We start from the raw sequence: 22,616 nt of genomic DNA, 5'->3' as shown, positions 1-22,616 counted from the left end.
CCTCTCCTCCATGTTCTTGGCACAGGAAGGCAGGCATCTCTGGTTGTACAGTATAGAAACAAAAATGTCTTTTGCTGGCTATAGAGAACAAAGAGCTTTTTTCTAGCTGTATTTTTAAAGATCAGGTAAAACAAGCTTGGGGAACATCCAGGGGCTTTACCTTCCAGGGAGAAATGCTCTAAGTCGGGGTCTCACATTCCCCACTCCTTCTAGTGCATAGTTCTAATCTTAGAACTAGGAAAATTAAACCTCTGGCCCAGATGTCAAACAAAGCCAACATGAGGTCGCAACTTTAGGATTTGTAGCATTGAGAGCCTCAGAAGCCCCTCGAATGAGACTAGAGAGTCTCTCTTCAGTGGTAGGAGGGAGGGAGGAGGTTCCTGTGCCGTGCCTGGTGAGTGTGAGCAAGGCCAGGCCAGTGAGCAGCAGCAGGGGGGGGGGAGCCGGCGCATGCCAGAGGAGCAGCAGGGCTTATCAGAAGCACCAGGCAGGGTCCCTTCCATCTGGGTTTAAGGTTGCTGGAACGGTGGCGCTGGACCGGGACAGGATCTCTTATTTGAAATTATGTGGCACCATGGTCGTTCCTGGTTCGTATGTTTTGTTTTGTTTTTCAGCAATTCCCAGGCGTCTTTTCTGACCAGTTCTAGGGCCCTTAAGTAAGCTAGCAGGGGTTTGGAAAAAAGGAACATCAAGGTCAAACATTTTCCTGCTTCTGATAAGGGGGGTGGTCCCCCACAGAGGAGTTTAAAGGGTGTAAGTTTACATTTTCCTGGGGTGTTCTGTACTCGGAACAAGGTGAAGGGAAGGAGAGCTGTCCAATCTTTTCCGCCGGTCTCTAAAGCCAATTTAGTTAAGATTTCTTTTAATGTTCTATTTACCCACTTTACCTGTCCTGAACTCTGGGGTCTATAAACACAATGTAACTTCTAATCTATCCCCAACTGTCTGGCTAACCCTTGGCTTACCTGGGCAATGAAGGAGGGGCCGTTGTCTGACGAAAGTACCTTAGGAATGCCAAATCTTGGGAAAATTTCCTCTAATATCTTCTTTGCCACAACATTGGTGGTCTCCTTCTTAGTGGGGAAGGCTTTGACCCACCCTGAAAAAGTGACTATAAAACCTAATAGATATTTATTACTGTACTTGACTGGTTTAACTTTAGTAAAATCTACTTTCTAGTATGCCCCTGGCCGGTCACCTCTTAGCCGCCTTCCAAGGGCATTCTTGTGGTGCCCAGCATTGGTGAGGGCACAGGCTTGACATTTATTAGCAATCTTCTGGGCAATGCCGGACAGTTTTATAACATAGTAGTTTGAGTTCTTAACAATTTCTTTGAGCTTCTTATTTCCCAAGTGCGTGAGCCGGTATAGATTGGCTACATATTGTTGCCCTTCTCTGGTGGGCAGGACCGAGCGACCATCTTGAGTCTTAGCCACTCCCTGGGGAATATACCTACATATCTCAGGTATTTTGCCTGTTAGTTCCTGATCTTCTGGAGTATAGTCAAAGCCTGTGTCTTTGAGTTCATAATGGTCCTTAAGTTCTTATTTTTTTTTTCTAGCTATGAGGATCATAGCTCTTTGGGCTGCCTGTTTGGCAGCCAGGTCAGCCATCTGATTTCCCTTTGTTATGGCATCATGGCCTTTCTGGTGACCAAGGCAATGCATGATGGACAGTTTTTTTGGCAAGTGTATGGCTTCCAATAGGCTCAAGATTTCTTCTTTATTTTTAATATCTTTCCCAGCAGATGTGAGTAGTCCCCATTGCCTATAGATCGTCCCATGTATGTGAGCAGTGGCGAAAGCATACCTGCTGTCTGTGTAGATATTGATGTTCTTCTCTTTGGCCAGCTGCAAGGCTTGGGTCAGTGTGATTAGCTCTGCTCTCTGGGCTGTCGTCCCTTCAGGCAAGCTGCTGGCCCAGATGGTTTGTTTTCCATTGACCACTGCTGCCTCAGTTTTTCGCTTACCTTTAACCAAAAAGCTGCTATCATCCGTGCACCAGTTGGGGCAGTCTGGCCATTGGCTGGTCAGTGAGGTCTTTCTTAGTTCCGGTTTCTTCTGCCAGGATGTCCATATACTGGTGCACTGGTAGGGAGTCGTCGGCTTCTGGCAGCAAGGTGGCAGAATTCAGGATAGCAGGGGGTGCAAACTGCACTCTCTCAGTCAGTATGAGGCTCTGATAATGGGTCATGTGAGCATTAGTCATTCAGCGATCAGGTGGTTGTCTAACAATGCTTTCTAAGGCACGGGGGACTACCACTATAGTTCGTTGACCTAGAGTCAGTTTGTCAGCATCTTTGAGAAGTAATGTCACAGCAGCGATAGCTTTTAAGCAAGACGGCCATCCACTGGCCAATGGGTCTAAGTTTTTTGACAAGTAGGCCACATGTCGTTTCTATGGCCCCAGAGCTTGGGTCAGGACCCTTCTCGCTATTCCTGCTCTTTTGTCTGCTTTGAGGTTGTTGGGATGGGGATTTGAGTCACAGTCTTTCCGAGCTTCTGTCAGTCACTGTTTCCCTCCCCTGAGAGTATAACCCAAATAGGTTACTTCTGTCTGGCAAAGCTGTGCTTTCTTAGCAGATGCCTTGTATCCCAACTTACTCAATTCTGCCAGTAATTTTTTTAGTTCCCAGTCTGCACTCTTGCTCGGTGGTGGCAGCAAGAATCAGGTCATCAACATACTGAAGGAGAGAAATTTGGGGGTTTTCTGACCTGAACAGCGCCACATCCCGGTGGAGGGCCTCATCAAAGAGAGTAGGAGAGTTCTTGAATCCTTGAGGCAAATGTGTCTAAGTTAGTTGTCCAGCCTGTCCCGAATCTGGGTCTCTCCACTCGAAAGCAAAGATTACCTGACTCATGGGATGTAGTTTTAGGCAGAAGAATGCATCCTTCAGGTCCAGTACCGTATACCATTGTCTGTCAGGGTGGAGAGAACTGAGTAGATTGTAGGGGTTAGGGGGAGTAGGATGAATATCTCATACTCTTTTGTTTACTTCTCTTAAGTCTTGTACTGGCCAATAATCATTACTGCCTGGCTTTTTAACTGGTAGCAACGGAGTATTCTAGAGAAACTGACAAGGGACCAAAACACCTAGTTCTAAGAGTCTTTGAATGTGAGGTCTGATGCCCTCTCGGGCCTCTTTGCTCATGGGGTATTGTCGTACCCCGATAGGAGTTGCACCAGTTTTCAGCGTCACAATGATGGGGGGCACCCTCTTTGCCTCTCCCATACCTCTAGTCTCTGCCCAGACTTGAGGATATCTCTCTAACAAGGTCCCTTCTAGTACTTTTTTCGATGGGGCTTGAGGCTCATGTAATCTATATTCTTCTTCTAATTTTAAAGCTAAAATTATAGAGATAGGGGCTTGCCAAGAGACTGAAGTTCCTTCCAAAGAGAAGCTTATTTGGGCTTTTAATTTTGATAGTAAGTCTCTCCCCAACAATGGGGTGGGACATTTAGGAATGACGAGGAAGGAATGAGTTACTTGGCTTCTTCTCAAATTAACTTTCCTATCAGTGGTCCAAGAGTATGGTTTCTGACCAGTAGCCCCGATTACTATGGTTTTCTTGTTCCTCAATTTCCCCAGTGGCTCTTTCAGGACTGAAAACTCTGCTCCAGTATCAACAAGGAAATCCGTGGGGGGTCCCCTCTACAGTTAAGGTTACCCTAGGCTTGGGGAGAGGGTCCGAGCCCCATCTCCCCTAGTCATCATCTTCTAGGGTAAGGACCTTGGGCGGTCTGGTATCTGTCTCTTTTTGGGGGCAGTCTCTTGCCCAGTGTCCCTCTTTTTTTTTTTTTTTTTTAACAGTACGCACATTGGTCCTCATCTAGAGGTGTTTTTTTTTTTTTTTTTTTAACAGTACGCACATTGGTCCTCATCTAGAGGTGGTTGTGAAGGTCTTCTGGAGTTCTGAGGACTTTTCGGCCCTGTGTTGCCCAGGTACCCTGTCTGCCTACTTCCTCTCTACCTACTTCCTCTACCTTTTCTATAAACTTCCTTATCACCTGCGAATTTAGCCACAACCCTAGTTAAATTTCTTTCCAGTCTTCTATCTCGTCTACTTTTTCTTTTCTCATCCTCTCTCTTTTCTCTTTCTCTTTTTTCTTCTTTAGTCTCTCTCTTATGGTACCCTTTTTCTGCCTCTTTAACCAGATCTTGCAAAGATAATGTTTGCAGACTCTTTAGATGCTGTAACCTTCTCCTAATGTCAGAAGCAGACTGCCCGATGAAAGCCATGGCCACTGCCACCTTGCTGGCCCTCTGATGTAGGGTCAAAGGGAGTGTAACGCCTGTATGCTTCTAAGAGGCACTCCAAAAACACTGCTGGGGGCTCCTTTTCCTCTTGTAGGATCTCTCTTACCTTGGCCAAATTGGTGGGGCACTTGCCAGCTTCCTTCAGTCCTGCTACCAGAGCCCGGCAGAAAACTGTCAACCGCTCCCTACCTTCAGGCCTGTTAGGGTCCCAGTCAGGACGTGTCAGAGGGAAGCCTGCATCTATTTCATTCGGAAGTTGTGTTGGCCGTCCATTGGCCCCCAGCATGTTCTTTCTTGCCTCCAGCAGAATCCTTTCCTTCTCCTCTGTGGTGAAAAGAACCTGTAAAAGCTGCTGACAGTCATCCCAAGTGGGCTGATGAGAGAACATGAGAGATTCCATTAGATTAGTAAGGCTAGAGGGGTTTTCAGAGAAGGGGGCATGATTTGCCTTCTAATTATAGAGATCAGAGGAGGAAAAAGGCCAGTACTGAAGGGGCTGCAGTTGTCCAGGGTCCGCTGGAGGAGGGCCATAAGTACGTAAAGGCAGCACGGTGGTTGAGTCTGGTCCCTCTGGGCTGCTAGGGTTCCAGCAGCTGGTCCCTCCCCGCTCCCTCTCCATAGAGCAGAAAGTTCTCCAAAATTTTTCTGACATCTACAGACAGATTGTGAGTCTTAGTCTTAATTTCAGTCCAATGCTCAAGAGTCAGTCCAAGGGGAGTGCTACTAGTCTGTCCCATCGTCAGAGTCACATACAGGGAAACAAACAATATATACACACAAAAAGACTATGATAACTGAGATAAGGACCCAAACAGAAAGCCGAGTGAGCACACTCTCACTTGGCACCCAGTAACAGAAACAGACGGCTATGTGAGCACACTCCCACTTGGCCCCCGATGGGAGATCTCCCGGCGTCCCTGGAACTCCCTCAGACCTCCTGGGACGTCTCCCAGGGTGGCAGCTGGTTACTACTGACACATCTATCAGTAACCCTCCCCTCCATCCCAGACAGGGAGTTCGTTGCTCTCATGAGCGCGGATGACTACAAACCAAGAATACCGAATTTAAATACAGCCGGCAGACAAAGATATAGACAAAGATATAGACAAAGATATAGACAAAGATAGGATCCTACCTCCAAGCGGGGTCTCTGAGAACTGGGGTAGGCCACAAATCCTGGTGGACGAGCTCCCACATGTAAGATCCCCGATGCTGGGCCTCTGCTCAAGTCCTGGGATGAGCTGGCCAGCACCCCAGTGTCCCGAGAGAAAACCACACCTGATGCAAACTGCAAGAGGTTTTATTATCAGCTAGCTGAGGACTAAGTCCCTCTGCCATGCAGGGCAGGGGAGTTCGACCCCNAGTGGTGANANTAGGGGGCTTTTAACAGCTAGCTGAGGAATTGGGAGGAGTTGGGAGGATTTGGGAGGAGAGTTGGCTACAGCTCCTTTCTGGTGGTGGTGGGGAGTGAGCTGCAGCCTCCTCTCCTCCATGTTCTTGGCACAGGAAGGCAGGCATCTCTGGTTGTACAGTATAGAAACAAAAANGTCTTTTGCTGGCTATAGAGAACAAAGAGCTTTTTTCTAGCTGTATTTTTAAAGATTGGGTAAAACAAGCTTGGGGAACATCCAGGGGCTTTACCTTCCAGGGAGAAACGCTCTAAGTTGGGGTCTCACATTTCCTGCTCCTGTTTGTGGGAGCTATTATACTAATGCCACTGAAGACCTCAGGTCCAAGCCTGAGTAGTTCTAACAGCTTAAGCTTGGCCACCCATTCCCAACAGACCAATTACAGAGGGTGATAATGAGATGCAGAGAAAGGAGGTCTATTCGACCATCGTAATTTAACTAATTAATCATAAAAGAAAAGGACATTTCAGCAGATATAATGAAACACCACAGGAGAGATTATTGTAAATAGCTGTACGTCAGCACGTTTGATATTGTCTAAGAAATGGACAAAGTTCTAGAAACACACAAATAACCCAGACCAAATCATGAATCAGAAAGTCTGAATAGAGCCACACTAGGTGAGAAGCTTACATGGGAATGAAAACCCTCCCAGCAGGGCTGGAGAGATGGCTCAATAGGACTTGCTGCTCCTCCAGAGACTTGTTTGATTCCCAGGACCCACACAGTAACTCATCCATTTGTAACTCTAGTTCCGGGGACTGGATCCTTCCTTCTGGCCTTTGTGGGTACTATATACATGTGGAGCCCAGACATGCATGCAAAACATACCCATAGAAAACAAATAAAATAATAAAAAACTCAGCCAAGACAAGCCTAGGATTAAATGGTTTCATCGATAAATTCTGCCAAAGATTAGGAAAGAAATAATGTCAAACAACCGATGAAGAGATATGGCTAAAGATTGTCCCTGTGTCACAAAGGCTTTCGTAAGGACAGGAAGGAAGGAGACTTCTATTCATGTGCAAGTAGGAATGCAGTATGGCAGTTTGCCAGAAAATGAGAAGCAACTACCTTATGACCCAGCGATTGAGCTGCTTAGTACGTATGCAAAGGCATTACAGGTGTTACACCTAGGAGATGTTTGTCTTCTCATGCTCACTGCAGTCGAGGAAGCTAAACTATGAAAATCACATAGGGGCCTGTGTGAGCACCATAGAATGTACTTATACACAGTAAGATAGATACGGCATCACCAGATGATAGTCTTATGGTACCACCACTGGGAGCTGTACTACAGAGTTCATTCACCCTGAAACCTTGAGAATAGGTCTTATCACACCAATAAAATGTAATTGAGAAATGTTCTTATCATATTAATAAAATGAACTATGAGACTGTCTTAATTTTACTTTCGCGTTTATTTAGTCATAGATATATATATACGTATATATATGCATATAGATCATAGCATCATTTTATACAATGTAAATATATAATCTTTGTCAACTGTACTGTAATGAGGCTGGCAATAAGAGCCCTGTGGCTGCTACCATATAGCTATACTTCACTTAAACGTGATTTATGTTCTGAGAAGCATGTGACTGTCACTGTGTGAACATCATAGTATGTCCACAGTAAGACAGGCACGACCTCACCAGATGATATAGTCTTATGATTGGAAGCTGTTGACTGGCGTGGCAGTGTAAGGTGGTGTATGGTTGTAGTTCCCATACTTCATAAAGCACACAACAGTGGATGAGAACATGGATGGGGAGAGTTGGCAGGATTGACAGCTTTTCTTCATTTCCCCAAATTATCTTCTAAACCTCTATGCATGTTTTCAGTGTGCTGTGACCATAGCCCCTGATGCATATACGGTCACACGGTCACGTGCCTAGAAGAACTAGCATAGTTGTAAATGAACACATGCTATATGCATTTATATCTATATGTATATGTTCGATACATGCAGGCATGTATATAACTGTATCTAGATCTGTATCTTTATACAAAGAGATTTACATGTGCATCGTCCTCTTAAAGAGCATAGAGTGTATCCACATTTGGTCCCATGTCCTGTGGTGGTACAATGTCCCCTGACAGGTAGCTCTCTCTGTGGCTGCTTAGCATTCCTGGGGCCGTGTCACCTCTGCCTGCCGCAGTTGTCACATCACACAGGTTACGGTGAGATTGGGATCTGTGGACGCTCTACTTGTGGCCTCAGATTTTATTGAAATTGTTGGAATGTTTGAGGCATCTATAAAAGTTTAGAAGGAAGAAGCTCACAAAGAAAGTTCTTGAAGTCCTGCCAGGAATGAGGCGCATAACTCCGAAGCAGTCCTGTGGTCCAGGGCTTGCTTTGTCTTCTTCCCAGTAGTTCAGATACTTTTGCTGTCTTGGAGGTAGGGACTACAGACTGACTGGATGGTTGGAAAAAACCTGAGGTGGAGTGGTGGGGTAGGGGAGCACTATCAGAAGCAGCGGTGGGGTGAGGTGGAGCACTATCATAAGCAGCAGTGGGATGGGGTGAGGTGGAGCACCATCAGAAGCAGCGGTGGGGTGAGGTGGAGCACTATCATAAGCAGCAGTGGGATGGGGTGAGGTGGAGCACCATCAGAAGCAGCGGTGGGGTGGGGTGGAGCACTATCATAAGCAGCAGTGGGATGGGGTGAGGTGGAGCACCATCAGAAGCAGTGGTGGGTGGCGGTGGGGGGGGGAACACTATCAGTCATAAGCATGGAAAGTCTGTCTGGAAGTAACGAAAAGCTGGCCCCCCATATCCTGCCATCACGACCTCTCTAAAAGCCAACTCCAGAGCTTCCTCCTGATTCGTGGTGAACAGGAACAGGCTACTAAGGTTGGTGATCTTTGCAATGGCACCGTGCCTACAAATCGAAGGTCAGCTTTTGATCTTTGAAGCTTTATATAGAAACCCCAACGCTGAAAGAAATGTAAGGAGCCCGTGCACCGAGGAGCCTCTCTAGATAGCTCTAAGTGCTGGAGGAGAGCATGAGACCATGAGGAGGATGCTTAGTCATAGGTACGTAGTTTCTGATCTTCCCGACTGGCTTTGCTACGGGGGCCAGCGGGAGGGCTTCAGACTAGCTGGGGCTTTGCTGCAGGGGATTGCAAAGTTATGTGAGATGGGCTTGAAAATACCTTAAAGTAGGAAAGAACGACACGGGACCATGTAGCCAGGGAAAACTATTGCTTCATGTATAGTAAGGTTAAGTGTTGACTTACGCTAACTCTGTATGAATAATATGTGTATGTATGTGGAGACGTGTTGAGTGGAGGTCCTCCAGCCACTGTGACTCCAGAAAAACAAAAAACAAAACAACAACAACAACAACAACAAATCTTTTGAGGAACACTGTTGGAATTTAGTTCCTTGCTTTTTTCGAGATTGTGAGTTAAAAAAAAAAAAGTCAGATGCAAACTTAGGCCATTCAACACTGAGTTTTTCTGAAACTGCTGTTATTTGGGAGAAATGGTTGATCAGCTATTGTGATATAAAAAGATATAACCTGGGGTGGAAGGAAGCTGCTTTTTAAATGGAATAAATAAACGAGAGGTTGATTACTGTACCAGGGAGACGCTCATCAGATGAGCAGGACCATGGGAGAATTTCAGGGAAGGAGATTCTCTGTGTAAATAATTGCAGCTTGATCTGACCGGCCACACAAAGTCCTGACTACAAGAAAACCTTCCAGATCTGTGCTGGCACAGCCCAGTAATCTCCCAACCTCTTTCGTTCCCTTGCCTCAAGGAAAAGTTCCCTATCTGATTTTCAATAGTGACTTGGCAAAATCCCAAGAGATCCCACTCTGAAACAACAGATGAGCACAGGAGGCTCTCAGTGGAGCCAGGCCGTTTTTTGTTTTTTGTTTTTGTTTGTTTTTTTCTTTAACCTGCGATGATTTCTCTTCTCCTCACTCCTAGGATACTGTTTCCAAATGCCTCAGCTCGGAAACTGTTCCTGATAGTGTTAATTATCTTTGTTTTCTGGGTTGTCTTCATGGCTTCAAAAGACCACACAGAGGTAAGAATTGTTTCCTTGTCCTTAATTTCCCGGGGAGGATCAGAGTGGCTTCACTTGAAAGCTACCCTTCCTAAACGCAAAAAGTAAAATGTTAGTTTGAGAGCTCTCTACAGACTAGACTGTGTCAAAATACACACTTCACCCACAATACACACTTCCTCTGCTCCCTACAGGATCTCAGGCGGGGAGCTCACACGAGTCCTAGCTTCAGAAAACCAAAGCAAAGTAGGCAAGATAAGATGCTCACCCAGCAGAGCAGAGCAGAGCAGAGCAGGCCAGGGCAGAGTGGCTAAGAAGGAGTCAAAGAACCTCATAAGCATGCATTAGGGTCAGTGCTTGTGTGGCTCACTTGTAAAGATACTGGAAGCAGGAACAGGAGCGGGGTAGGGGGATAGTGTGGGGATGGGGGTAGGGACAGGGCAGGGGGAGGGAAGGAGCATGAGTTGGGGCTTTATCCTGCTGCCTCTTACGGCTCAATTCTTTTTAGCGACTTCTTTTCAGAAAAAGCCAGGATTCTTGACTTTGCAGCAGAAAAGAATTTTGGAATGAGTCATTAGAAAACAGAATGGGGTTTCAGCAATTACTAGAAAGAGAGGGATGGCTAAGTGTGGGCAGTCAGCTTCTCAAGAGGGAGTCCTCCTGAGCTAAGGTTGAAATGAGTTTGTTAGAATGTATGGTTTACACTTCTTTACTTGGGTATGAAGTTTGAATCTGATCCGTTGTCAAAGGATATCAGACTATGTGAACTGTAATATTATGCTTCTCATATCTTTAGACTTGAAAATCGAACAGAACAACAACAACAACAACAAAAAAACAAACAAAAAAAACCACCATAATCTCCTTGACTTCGGTTTAAGTCTTCAAGGTGGAAACATTGTTCAGTCTCCCTAGTCTGAAACCATCAGCAACCAAGACAGATTCCATTTGACTTCCCAGGTCTGCTCCCAGGCTTCTTGCAGCGTCTCTGAGCAGACCCTTCTCTGAGCAGACCCACCAGGACAGTTTTCTCCCAGTTCCCCCAGATCCCTAAATGTTGTCCAATGCAATCTGCTAAATCTGCTAATAACCCTCACCTGTACTTCAACACACTCAGTCCTTCTCCACGAGTACATTAATGACTCCAACACTACTTTCTGATTCAAGGAAACTTCTGAATAAAAGTGTCAGAGTGGTTAAAGAATTTTCCGGAAGGGTAGGATGGTGAATTAGTCTTCCTGATGGGGCTTTCCCTTCCTTATGGGCTCAGGATTCGCTTAGTGCAAGGAGGAAAGATTGCCTAGGATAAAGTGCCATTGTTCACTGGCCTCTCCTAACAGGAACTGAGTATCAAAAGCCCAGGAGCCTTCAGGCAAATGATCTGAGCTGGGCCACCAATTTTGTAGTCAAAGGCAGAGGATTTGCACATCTGTAAGTCCAAAACCATAAAGAAAGAAAGTAAATGAAGAGCTATTTGCAGCAGATAAGGAAAGTACCAAGCTATTTGGAAAGCAATGTTCTCTCTAAATAAAGTAAGCCTGAGAATTTTATATGGGAGCCATAAACGCAGTCTTATAGGAAAGTGGCAGGTAAGGCTGGACACATTTCTGAATATGCTCATTTACAGATCGAGTCCAGAAAGGAACATGTATTGGTAGGCTTAGCTCAAGGCTTCCTCAAAAGACCAGAGGGCTGGGGAAATGATTCAGTTGGTAAAGTGTTTGCCATGTAAACATGAAGACCTGAGTTTGGTTCCTCAACAGTCATTAAAAAAAAAAAAAAAAAAAAAAGGCAAAGCAGGGCGTGTGGTAGCATCCATTTGTAATCCCAGAGCTGGAGAGGACAGGAGGATGCCTGGGACTATAAAATTTGTAAAGTATCATTGAAATCCCTGAACCTTCCAGAATAACAAAGTTGGAAGCATTTACACCTCTGCTCTCCAAATCTACCACAAAAGATGCTCATCAAAACAGAACAGAGAGTCCAGAAACAAATCCATGCAATTATTGCCAGTTGTTCTACTACAAAATGCCAAGAATATACAGTGGAAGAAGGGTAGTCTAAGAAATTGTATTGGGAAAACTGAAAATCTAGGCATAAGAATATAAGTGACCCCTTTCAATATCATGCATAAAATTCATGCAAGAGGAGGCAAAGAGGCAAAGTTTGGAATTACCGAATGTTAGAAGCAAACAAGGGTAGTTTCTTGACACTGCTATTGGCAAAGATTTTTGTCTAAAAGTCCAAAGGGATGTGAAAAGCTAAGACAAATGGGACTGCATCCTAAACCCATGTGGCCAAGAAAACAATCTACAGAGGAAGGAAGCAGCAAACCACATGGGAAGACATTTGCAAGCTGTACATTGGATAAAGGGGTCCATATTGTATAAAAAAACTCAAAACTCAGTGGTAAGAAAGTAAACCACACTACTAGAAAATACACAGAGGGTTGGAATAGATCATTTTCAGAGAGAGAAATATGAATGATCAATAGGCATATAAACCCTCAACATAGTTAATCATCAGAGAGACATCAATTAATGTTGAGACTACTAAAACGCAAAACTCAAATAACCACGTGGACAAACACAAGTAGATTTCTGAACCTGGCCCCTCTGCACCATTTTAACTTGCTGGGTAAATGTAGGCCTCTGTAGGCAGGGGAGGCTTGAGAGACTTGAAAGGATTTGAAACTGGGAGGTCCATTTCCTCCTAATTCATCATTCAGATACTTAAAATGGCATTTATTGACTGGCAAGTAAATAGTTCATTTAATTAAATCTTTCTTTTGGTATTCTAGAAAAAGGTCATTAGCTAAAACTCTTCTGATTTGTTTACTACAGTGACCAATGAGACAGGTGTAACATGAAGGTTAGTTTTATATGTTGTTGGTGACAATTTAAAATCTTTTTTTTTTTTTTTCCAGACTGGGTTTCTCTGTGTATGTAGTCCTGGCTGTCCTGGAACTCAGAAATCCACTACCTCTGTGTAATCAAGTGCTGGGATTAAAGGCATGGGCCACCACTGCCTGGTGACAATTTAAAATTTATCTTTGAACATATTTGGCAGCTGGGCATGATGGCACATGCCTTTAATTGCAGTACTTGGGAGGCAGCAGCAGGCAGATCTCTGTGAGTTTAAGACCAACCTGGTCTACACAAGGAGTTCCAGTATATCCAGGGCTATAGAGAGAGACCCTGTCACAGAAAGGAAGGAAGAAAGAAAAAAATAAAAGAAGACAGGAAGGAAGGATGAACACACATACTTGGCAGTCAAAATATCATCTTTTTGACTGGTTGGCACTTACTCCAGTAATGTATGATTGGGTAATTTCATACCCAGGACTCTACCATAAAGAGGTAATTCTATACATGAAAAATTGAGAAACATCCAAGTGTTATATAAAATAACTAGCTGATACAACCGGTTGTCTAATATCGTAGGACTCATGGTCCATGGTGTTTGCCTGATGGGATATGCCAAACTCACTAAAAATAAAGATCACAAAAATTATTTAACAAGCTTTAAGTAGTTATAGTCTATAGTAGAGTTGCAAAAAATGTTAAAACTATGTTTGCTATAATTACAATGTAGTAAAAATACAAATGAAATGCAATGCATGGAACATGAAATATATAGCACTATAAAATAGAATTTAGGTCAGATCTTAATTTTAAATATTTGCTTTGTTTTCCAGATTTTGTATATTTACATGATTTTCATTAAAAAAAGAAGATAGATGAAAGGATGAGAAGGTGAACAAAATTAGACTCAATAATAAAACACATACCCACACACCCACACACACGCACACACACACACAATTTTAAGGCAATGATTCCTAAGGAAACTATCTGCTAGCAGTAGTAGACATACTACATGGAAATCAATCCCTCTCATTCCATAACAGAAAACTAATGCAAACTAGTGTCTAATGTAATTTCATTCTACTAAAAGGCATAAAATGGGTCATGCTAGTTTATAGTGAAAGCAAGCTCTCTTAACTGCTGTTAGTAAATGTGTCCTTTTCAATACTTCAGTTTACGGTTCACTTAAACAACCCCATCATTCTGAGACGATGGAGCATCTTCAAGGAGTTCTTGCACTCGGAAGAGCTTAAGAACACACCAGCCTCCGTAGAGGCAGAGCTGGCAGTCACAGCAATCCTGGAGAAGCTAAACCAGCAGATCCCACCCAGACCTTTCCACAACCATAGCAGCACCACCAGCGCCAAACAGAGCACAGCCACCATTCACAACCCTCAGCGTACCTACTGCGTAGGAGACCAGCTGAATGTCTTACTGGTGGCCAAGGACTATTTTGGTAACAGGAAGGAGTATGGTGGGGATTTCCTAAGAGCCAGGATATTCTCCCCAGCCCTGAAGGCAGGCACTTCTGGAAAGGTGACAGACTTCAACAATGGCACCTACCTCATCAGCTTCACTCTATTCTGGGAGGGCCCGGTCTCGCTGTCTATCCTGCTCATGCACCCCAGTGAAGGGGTGTCAGCTCTCTGGAGAGCAAGGAACCAAGGCTATGACAAAATTATCTTCACTGGCCAGTTTCTTAATGGCACCTCCCCTGTCCTCACTGAATGCGGCCTCACCTTAAACACAAGTATGGAGCTGTGTCAATATCTGGATGCTCGAGATCACGAAGCCTTCTACTGCTTGAAGCTTCCGGGTGTTCCCTGTGAGGCCCTGACCCACATGACAAGCAAGAACAGTAACATCTCCTACCTCAGCCTTAAGGAGAAGCTCCTTTTCCAGAGGTAAACACGAGCTTCAAATTCATTAAGGACTACAGGAAGGTAGACTTCATTAGCACTGACTCACCAAGCTGTCAGGTCAGTTTTGATTGAGTTATAGTTAGGTCCATCCTCCAGAGGTAGCTCAGCTGGCATTCGGGGTGACCACTGGGACTGCTGGCTAAAAGGCATGCAGCCACGGTGACCTGCCTTACACAGTATAGAGTCTGGTTTCCTACTGTGCATGGTGATTCCAGATTCAATACTTCTTTTTTTATGAAGTGCCCTACACAGTATAGATGTCTAGTTTCCCACTGTGTATGGTGATTCCCGATTCAATACTTCTTTTTTATGAGCCAGTACTGCCTATAATGTATTCATGAAATACTGTCCCACATACTATTAACTAAATGAGTAGGATCATTCCTCTATCCCTATTCTATGCTTTAATCCAACCAATCGTCAACCCTTAGAAATTGTACCTCTGAACTCACTCACTTCTGTCTGTCACTGGTGTCTCTCATAGATGAGCTATCATCTGGCTTCTGTTAGACAGTACTAGTGATCTCAGGTGCTGCTGTCTGTCCTCACCCATGTTTCTTTCGATCTTTGCTCCACACCAAAGCATATATGTCTCCAAAATGCATAGTTGTTAATATATATGAACTTTTCCGTGTTTAAAACCATTCTTGTGACTGCACAGTTCTGAGGATGGAACTCAGACTCTAACCTGTTTACCAAGCATCTTGTTTCACACTCATGTTGCTCTGCTCTTTGTCAATCAAGCCGAACAACTATTTCATGAGTTGCCTTTGCAAGCCCTTGGGTCAGCTGTCATCCCGATGACTCCTTGGAAGAGCCTTCGGCTCCACAGCCCACTACTACTGCTGTTGGAAGGACTTATTTTTATGATGTGTCCAGGAGAGCAACTGGACAGAACAGCTCCCTGGAAATTCAAGTTCAAATCCAGTTCAAACACGGGCATGTAAGAGAGTAGTTCACAATTGACTCTCCCTCTGTATTAGACTCCACTTCTCCCACTCCCTCTCCTTCTCTTGGTTTCCTCCTGGAACGCTTTGTCCTATGGGTCCTATGGGTCCTATGTCCTAAAAGAGGCCTCCGGCATTTTCAGATATTTATTTTTAATTTGAAAAATAATGATAATGGGGCTGGAGAGATGGCTCAGTGGTTAAGAGCACTTAGTACTCTTCAAAGGACCCGGGTTCAATTCTTAGCACCCACATGGCGGCTTACAATAATCTACAACTCTAGATCGAGGGGATTCAATGTAATTTTCTAGCCTCCATGGGCATGTATATATATATATATATATATATATATAGTCAAAACACACACACACATAATATAAAATAAAAATTAAAGTTACAAATAGAAATTTAAAAAGAGAAAGATGATCATAGGCATATAGAAAGAAGTCTCTTTTCTTGCAGTGACTATCTCTGAACCATCTATTATCCTCAGAGAATGGATCATTTATGGCTAATTTCTGTCCTTCTCACTGACCACATCTCCCCCTCTCTTAAGGTAGAATTCACCAAACGTGGATTGGAAGACACATCCTGACATCGTCTCCTGGTGAGGTGTCAGGAAAGCCAAAGTTCCCGAGTGGCTGGAAACTCTCTATGTAATATTACAGCACTTTTCTAAAACAATACACGCACACATAACTATAAATTGACACTAAAGTAAATACACTTACACAACCAATACATACTTTAATCCTATTTTTAAGACAGTTTCAAATTTGGCTTTTGGAACCAAATTGACAACGTGACCAGGTCCTATTACATTCAGCCTTACCTGGGTTAGATGGAGGAGACTAAATGCTAGACTGTCATACACACTTGGCCTGAAAGCCCCTTTCTTTGGATTATCAATCCTCTTTGGCGTTGCACAATATCTCCTTTCTCTTTCTCAGAGGTTTTCTGCAGAACTGGCTTTGCAGTTCATTCCTCTCCCTCAGCTCTAACTCTACGGAGTCCCACTTTCCTCCAGCCAGAATTCATTCTTAATCAAATAAGTCTGATTTCATACGATACAGTCACCAGTTGGGTTTTTAGAACTGATGTGCCTGGACGTGATACTTACCAGGCTAGACATTTGGAATATTATAGCACATGAGTGTGACCTCATTCCTACTCTCAAGGAGATATTCAACTATGAAAAACAGACTCCCAAAGGCCTTGGGGAAGCAGAAAGCTGGTGAGGACAAAGCTGGAGAGGTGGTTATGCATAGGAGGTGGTATGTGCCCTGGTGTTTATTCTGTAGGCCATTGAAGAAAAGTCATATAAGGGTTTTGTACAGAATAATGAAATAGGCTGGGCTCAAGCAGAGAACCAGAAAGATAATATAATAACCTAGGTTAGTGTTGTCAGAGTAATGAATGGCCTTGTAGCTTCCACTTCATCAAAGAAGTGGAAAAAAACAAGTTCTTGAATTTGATGTGAAACAACAGAATCAGAAAGTCTGGGAGCAAGGCTCTTCAATTAGAGAAGCATTCTCCCAGAAAAAAAAGCTTGGTGAGGTCCCAACTTACAGGTGGCAAAGGTAAAAGCAATAGCTGGCACATGACAATCCAACCCTGGGACACTGTGACATGACATTGTGCTCTACAAAGTTGCTGGGCCACATTTCTCACTTGGGAATCATGAAGCATCAGGTTGGATATGCCTGAGAGTTGAAAATGAAAGGATGAGTAGCCAACCAGATACACAGGAGCACAGGTAGATTTGGTTGATTGCATACGGAGGATACATGGCACCCTGGATTTCCAGATTCCCCCATCATATGTAGGGAAACCATTTTCTAAAATAGTGACCTATTTATTTTATCAGAATGCCTTAAGTGTATCAAAAATAACAACAACAACAGCATTCACAGTGTGCTTTAATCCATCTTATCCAGAGACTCATTCTTAATGATCTGGACAGATGTCAGGATAACTCATCTTCCCATTTCTTGAAGGTTCAACATAGGAGTTGAAGTGGTAAAGAATCTGTCCATCGTGGTCTCCCCGTGTAACAACAGTAAGTCTAGTATGCTCTTACTAGCCTATTAATGTAAATAGGTGCCTTACTTTCAGAAATATACATTCTATCTTAAACATTTTGACCTCTTATTTTCTGGGACAAATGAGATACCCTGGGTTCTAAAGAAGGGATTTTCTGCTTGGAAAGTATTTTAAAAAATTAAAAAAAATACATTTATTTTGCCTACCTGTATGTATGTGTATCATATGTGTGCAATGCTGAAGGGACTCAGAAGAGGACATCGGCTCTCTTAGAGCTAGAAGATGGTTGTGAGCTATTGTGTGGTTGCTGGAGTTGAACACTGGCCTTCTACAGGAGAAGCAAAGTCTCTTAACCACTCAGAAAGTATCTTCACAGTAATTTTCATCGTGAATAAGATAGCGAAATTTTAGGGAATTACAGCAACCCCTAATCAAAATGTTCAGGCTATATGTATTTACATTTGAGGGCTATCCTCCAAAATCAACAGTTGGGTGCTGGTACTATGCTAAAATATCTCCAAAGAGCTGAGAAAAAAAATAGACAACTTCTCCATTGCATTGTACTTTCCCTTTCAGTTAAACTATACCCGTTATGAGTCTATGACCTGGCAAATCTGTGACTCAGCTTTTTAACACATGGACTGTAGTGGCTGGTACAAATTTAGCATGCTTGTTAAGTGTTTTTGTTGCCCTGGAATTTGAGTGAACCTCAGAAAGTTAATTACTTCTATGCCAGTCAACAGGTACACATGGCCTCATTGCCCTTTCTTTTCATGCATTCAGCAAATTCAGAAAGGGAAGACTTATTGTATAAAAACTATTCTGCTAAACGCAGTGGAGGGCATAGATAGAAATAAGCCATGGGTCCTGCAGCTCAGTATGTGAGGAAGACAGATCCTTCTTCACTTGGGAAACCACTAGCCATGATCAACTTTTATACGAAAGACAGTTCTTCATCTCTTGAGGTGACTCAAGTTGTTATCACAGAGGAGATCACATTCTGTCTCTTGCCGATTTCTATTCAAGTTGGGAAGTTCTAACAAGATAATGCCAGGCTGTTGTTGCTATTCTCATCATCACTGTAATAACAATTATTAGAGTCACTAACATATCTACTATATGCAACTCAATATGGATGAATGCGAGTACTTAAATGCATTCTCTCAACCCCAAAGATGAAAATGTGCTTCTTAAGTAACAAATATGATGCTTCCTCTGTTGCTGTGACAAACACCGTGAGCAAAAGCAGCTTAGGAGAGGAAGGCTTATTTGGCTTATACTTCTAGTCCATCAAGGAGGGAAGCCAGGGCAGAAATTCAAGTAGGCCTCTGGAATGAGGCCTGCTTAATATTCTAAAAAGAGTTACCTCTGGCCAAAGAACTCACTTCTCAGTCAACAAAGTCCAGCAGGAGCTATGGAGAAATCTGCTTATTAGCTTGCTTTGCAGGCTCTTGCTTAGCTAGCTTTCTTATACAACCCAGGACCATATTTCAAGGGAATGGAGCCACCCACTGTGAGCTGGTCCCTCCTACATCACTTAATAATCAAGGGAATCCTACACAGACATGCCCACAGGACAAAATGACTCTGGTGCTCTTCAGCTGAGACTCCCCTTTTCAGATGATTGTACTCAGTGTCAAGTTGACACCTTCCTGGGTGGAGCACTCAGTATGGGTTGATGAAGACAGTTTGAGTTATGTCAGCCGTGGAGTGTTAAGAAAGGAGATCATGATCCCATTGCTTTTCTGTAGAAGTCAGAACACAGTGAGAATATCACGTTCAGTCTTAGACACAATAAAATATTTAAAGTGTTATTATTATTATTAACCAGGGAACACAATTTTAGCACAAAGAGTATAGGACTCTCATTTCCCAAGTGCACTTAAGCTCTTCCATGAGTCAACAGCTTGAGACTGGGGAGAGCTGACATTTCACCAAGGCCAGGGTAACTGCTGGAACATTCATCTGGACCATTGAGCCCTGTTTGCAGTTTCTTCCCCACGTGGTTAACTGTCCCACCCCTGAGGGCTCTGGGGACAAGGTAGATCCCAGGGAAATGCTGCAAAGGCTCAAGAGAGAACAGATCCCTGCTCTAAGAAGAGCTACCGGGTAAGAATATTTTATTCATCCCATGAACATGATTAATATTAATTAAATAAATATTTGTAGAAGGAAGGAAGGCAGACCTGGAGAAGAAAATGAGGATGGAAAAAAAAAAGGAGAGGAGAAGAGGGTAAGGGGACTAGCTTAAATATTTAAAATACTTTGTGATAATTTAAAAAAAAGTATTGATTCTGGGATTTTTATTGTTTTGTTGCTAGAGACCAAGAAGAAGAAGAAGAAGAAATGCCAGATTGGAATGGAGACCCCTTCCCCTGGTGGCTATACTTTGAAAGGAAGGTGGATAACAGCACATTGTGAACAGAATGAGTTCAGGGAGATAAGAGATATAAATAATTGCTTGGCAAGAAAACTGATTTATCTCATGGGTGACTCAACACTGCGCCAGTGGATTTACTACTTGCCCAAAGTTGTAAAAAGTATGTTTCAGTTTTAGTTTGAAACTATACTCGTGTTAGGGAGTTTTTAGTAATGATAATAATAATAATAATAATAATAATAATAAATAATTTGCTCTTATCTGATCTTTATTTTTTATTTTATTATATTTTTTTCTTTATGTGCATGGATGTTTTGCCTGTATGTACCATGTGCATTCAGTGCCCATAGAACCCAGAAGAGGTCATCAGATCCTGTGGAGCTAGAGTTATAGTTCCTAGCAACCATGTGGTTGCTGGGAATCTACCTTAGATCCTCTGGAAGAGCAGCCACTGCTTTTTACTGCTGAGCCATCTCTCTAGCCCTAGTCTTTAAGTTTTAATAAAAGCTATATTTTAGGTGTTTAATCAAAGGCACTAGCACTGTCTTTCCTATGTATGCATTTTAAGACAATTTTCAAAAATCTGTAAAGGTTCTAAGGATTTATATAAATCCACTGCCTTGTGTAAGTATCAATTCTTTAGTTAGAAGTCACCATGGCCAGAGTTTTACAGATTGCGTGCACTGTAAAATGATGCTATTTCTTTTAGTTAAAAGTTTTATTGGTTTGTTTCCTATCAGCCTTAAAATCTTTTGATCATCATGGAGCCGGGCCCTTTAAAACTCACATCCTTCTGGATACTGAACGACATACTTTGGTTCAGTGGAAAAAACACAGCCATCCCTTTGTTACTAAGAAGCTGTTCTCCGTGAAAGATGACAACTATATTCCTCGGGAAATTGACCAGGTGGCAGGAGACAGTGGTACAGCAATTGTCATTAGTTTTGGTCAACACTTCAGACCCTTTCCCATCAACGTTTTCATCCGTAGGGCCATCAATGTCAAAAACGCCATAGAGAGACTGTTCTTACGAAGCCCCGAGACCAAGGTGATAATTAAAACGGAAAACATCAGAGAAATAAATGAACATGTAGAGATATTCAGTGACTTCCATGGAAACATTCAGAACCTTATTATAAGGGACATTTTCAGGGACCTTAATGTGGGTATCATCGATGCCTGGGACATGACAGTTGCATATCGCAGTGAGGACGTCCATCCGCCTGAAAGCGTGATTGAAAGTCAGATTGGCATGTTCTTAAACTACATTTGCTAGAGAGTCTTAAGGTGGGGAAAACATCTCTAGCCTCCTTACCTCTCTTCTCTCTGATCTCATAGGTACTTGCATGCACAACACAATCTAACACATGAAAAAGCCAGTATTGAGAATTGTAGCTAAATGTATATACCATAAAACTTGCCGTTCAAATCACTTTTAATTCTGCCACTCAGTAGTGCTAACTGAGGTCCTATGTCACACCACCATTATCACAATCCATTTTTTGAACAGTTTTATTCATCCCAAATAGAAATATCAAACCCATTAAACTCCCACTCACCACTTCCTCTGAGTCTCAGACCATGGCATCTACAGCTATCCTTTCTGCCTCTATAAATGTGACTGTTCTAAACATCTCATATAAGTGAAATAATAAAAGTCGCTGAACTCGAGCCTGGCTTGTTTCACTTAGCACAATCTCTTTAAAGTCCACCCATGTCAAATGTATGAGAATGGCTTCCTTTTTAAAGAGTGAATATAACTTATTTCTCTGTATGTACTGTACTTTGCTTTTTGGTTTATTTGTTGATGAACATTTAGTTTGGTTTTGCCTTCTGAGCATTGTCTATCAGGGCTGTGGAGAGAGTTACACATTTAAAGGCTTCTTTCCTCTTCTAAGCTTGATGTTTAAATAGTAAATTATCATCAGCCATCTCTTACTTTTTAAATATTATTTAATTATTTATGTGTATGTGTGAGTGTCTGTCAATGAACGTCAGGTGTGTTTGACAGATGTCTTGCAGAGGCCAGAAGAGGGTTTCAGATCCTCTGGAGCTGGAATTAAGGGGTGGTTATGACTTGCCCAATGTGGGTTCTAGGAACTGAACTTGGGTCCTCTGGAAGTGTGGCCATCCCTCCAGCCAGCCAGCGCTCTCCTTACTTTAAAGGCATGTGCAGTCCAGAGACACATAGCTTTAATGATCTGCTCAGAGAAAAGATAATGCTTAGAAGAAAACTTCACAGAACCATAATAGCAGTGTTCTTGCTTAGAAAAATTCCTTAAGATTTGCTAACCAGTTGTTGCTTGGATTCCACTGTGATTCAGTGGCCACAGTCCAAAGTCCACAAACTCACTGTGTAAAATCAACTTCACATTATGAGACTATACAGACTTTAAGATTCTGATTCTAGGTGACCCAAGAAGTATGATACAAGAGTCTCTCCAAAAACCTCAGATAACTTCCTAAGCTCTTTAGAATCTTTCTCTTGATAGAAAATATAATTATTTATGTCTGAAGATTTGATATATTTTTATCAATAATAATTTCCATGTTTGGATCATGTTTTTGAGTGAAAGAATGTAAAATTATAATGTTATAACATTAATGCAATGGTCAGGTCGTACAGCTTTAGATTAGACTCTAAACAACCCAAAATAAAAATATAACAATTACCGGAGGATCCAGCAATACCTCTCCTGGGCATATATCCAGAAGATGTCCCAACCGGTAAAAAGGACACATGCTCCACTATGTTCATAGCAGCCC

The 22,616-nt window shown here is 42.8% G+C and overlaps 1 protein-coding gene across 2 annotated transcripts; it reads left to right on the top strand.

Annotated features, from left to right (window-relative positions):
• Positions 1-454: 454 nt before the first annotated feature.
• Positions 455-22,556, top strand: LOC110302169 (NXPE family member 2). Of its 2 annotated transcripts, XM_029481159.1 has the most exons (6): positions 455-587; positions 9,613-9,712; positions 13,732-14,462; positions 17,425-17,486; positions 19,792-20,010; positions 20,591-22,556. In XM_029481159.1, the coding sequence occupies exons 1-6, from the start codon at positions 565-567 to the stop codon at positions 21,124-21,126; spliced, it is 1,671 nt and encodes a 556-aa protein (XP_029337019.1). In that variant the 5' UTR covers positions 455-564; the 3' UTR covers positions 21,127-22,556. The 2 variants fall into 2 exon arrangements, with proteins under 2 accessions (XP_029337019.1, XP_029337018.1); XM_029481158.1 differs by lacking the exon at positions 455-587 and having other exon boundaries at positions 9,587-9,712.
• Positions 22,557-22,616: the final 60 nt, after the last annotated feature.

Source organism: Mus caroli, chromosome 9, assembly GCF_900094665.2.
Source record: "Mus caroli chromosome 9, CAROLI_EIJ_v1.1, whole genome shotgun sequence".
In the NCBI taxonomy this organism is placed as follows: domain Eukaryota; kingdom Metazoa; phylum Chordata; class Mammalia; order Rodentia; family Muridae; genus Mus; species Mus caroli.
Note: the sequence above shows the minus strand (reverse complement) of the source record. Positions and strands in the feature narration are given on the sequence as shown.

Bases quoted from the DNA above. Each gene is read 5' to 3' on its own strand.
- LOC110302169 (XM_029481158.1), top strand. From the start codon at position 9,587: ATGATTTCTCTTCTCCTCACTCCTAGGATACTGTTTCCAAATGCCTCA. The intron at 9,713-13,731 runs GTAAGAATTGTT...TCAATACTTCAG, and splicing joins CTTCAAAAGACCACACAGAG to TTTACGGTTCACTTAAACAA. The intron at 20,011-20,590 runs GTATGTTTCAGT...GTTTCCTATCAG, and splicing joins CTTGCCCAAAGTTGTAAAAA to CCTTAAAATCTTTTGATCAT.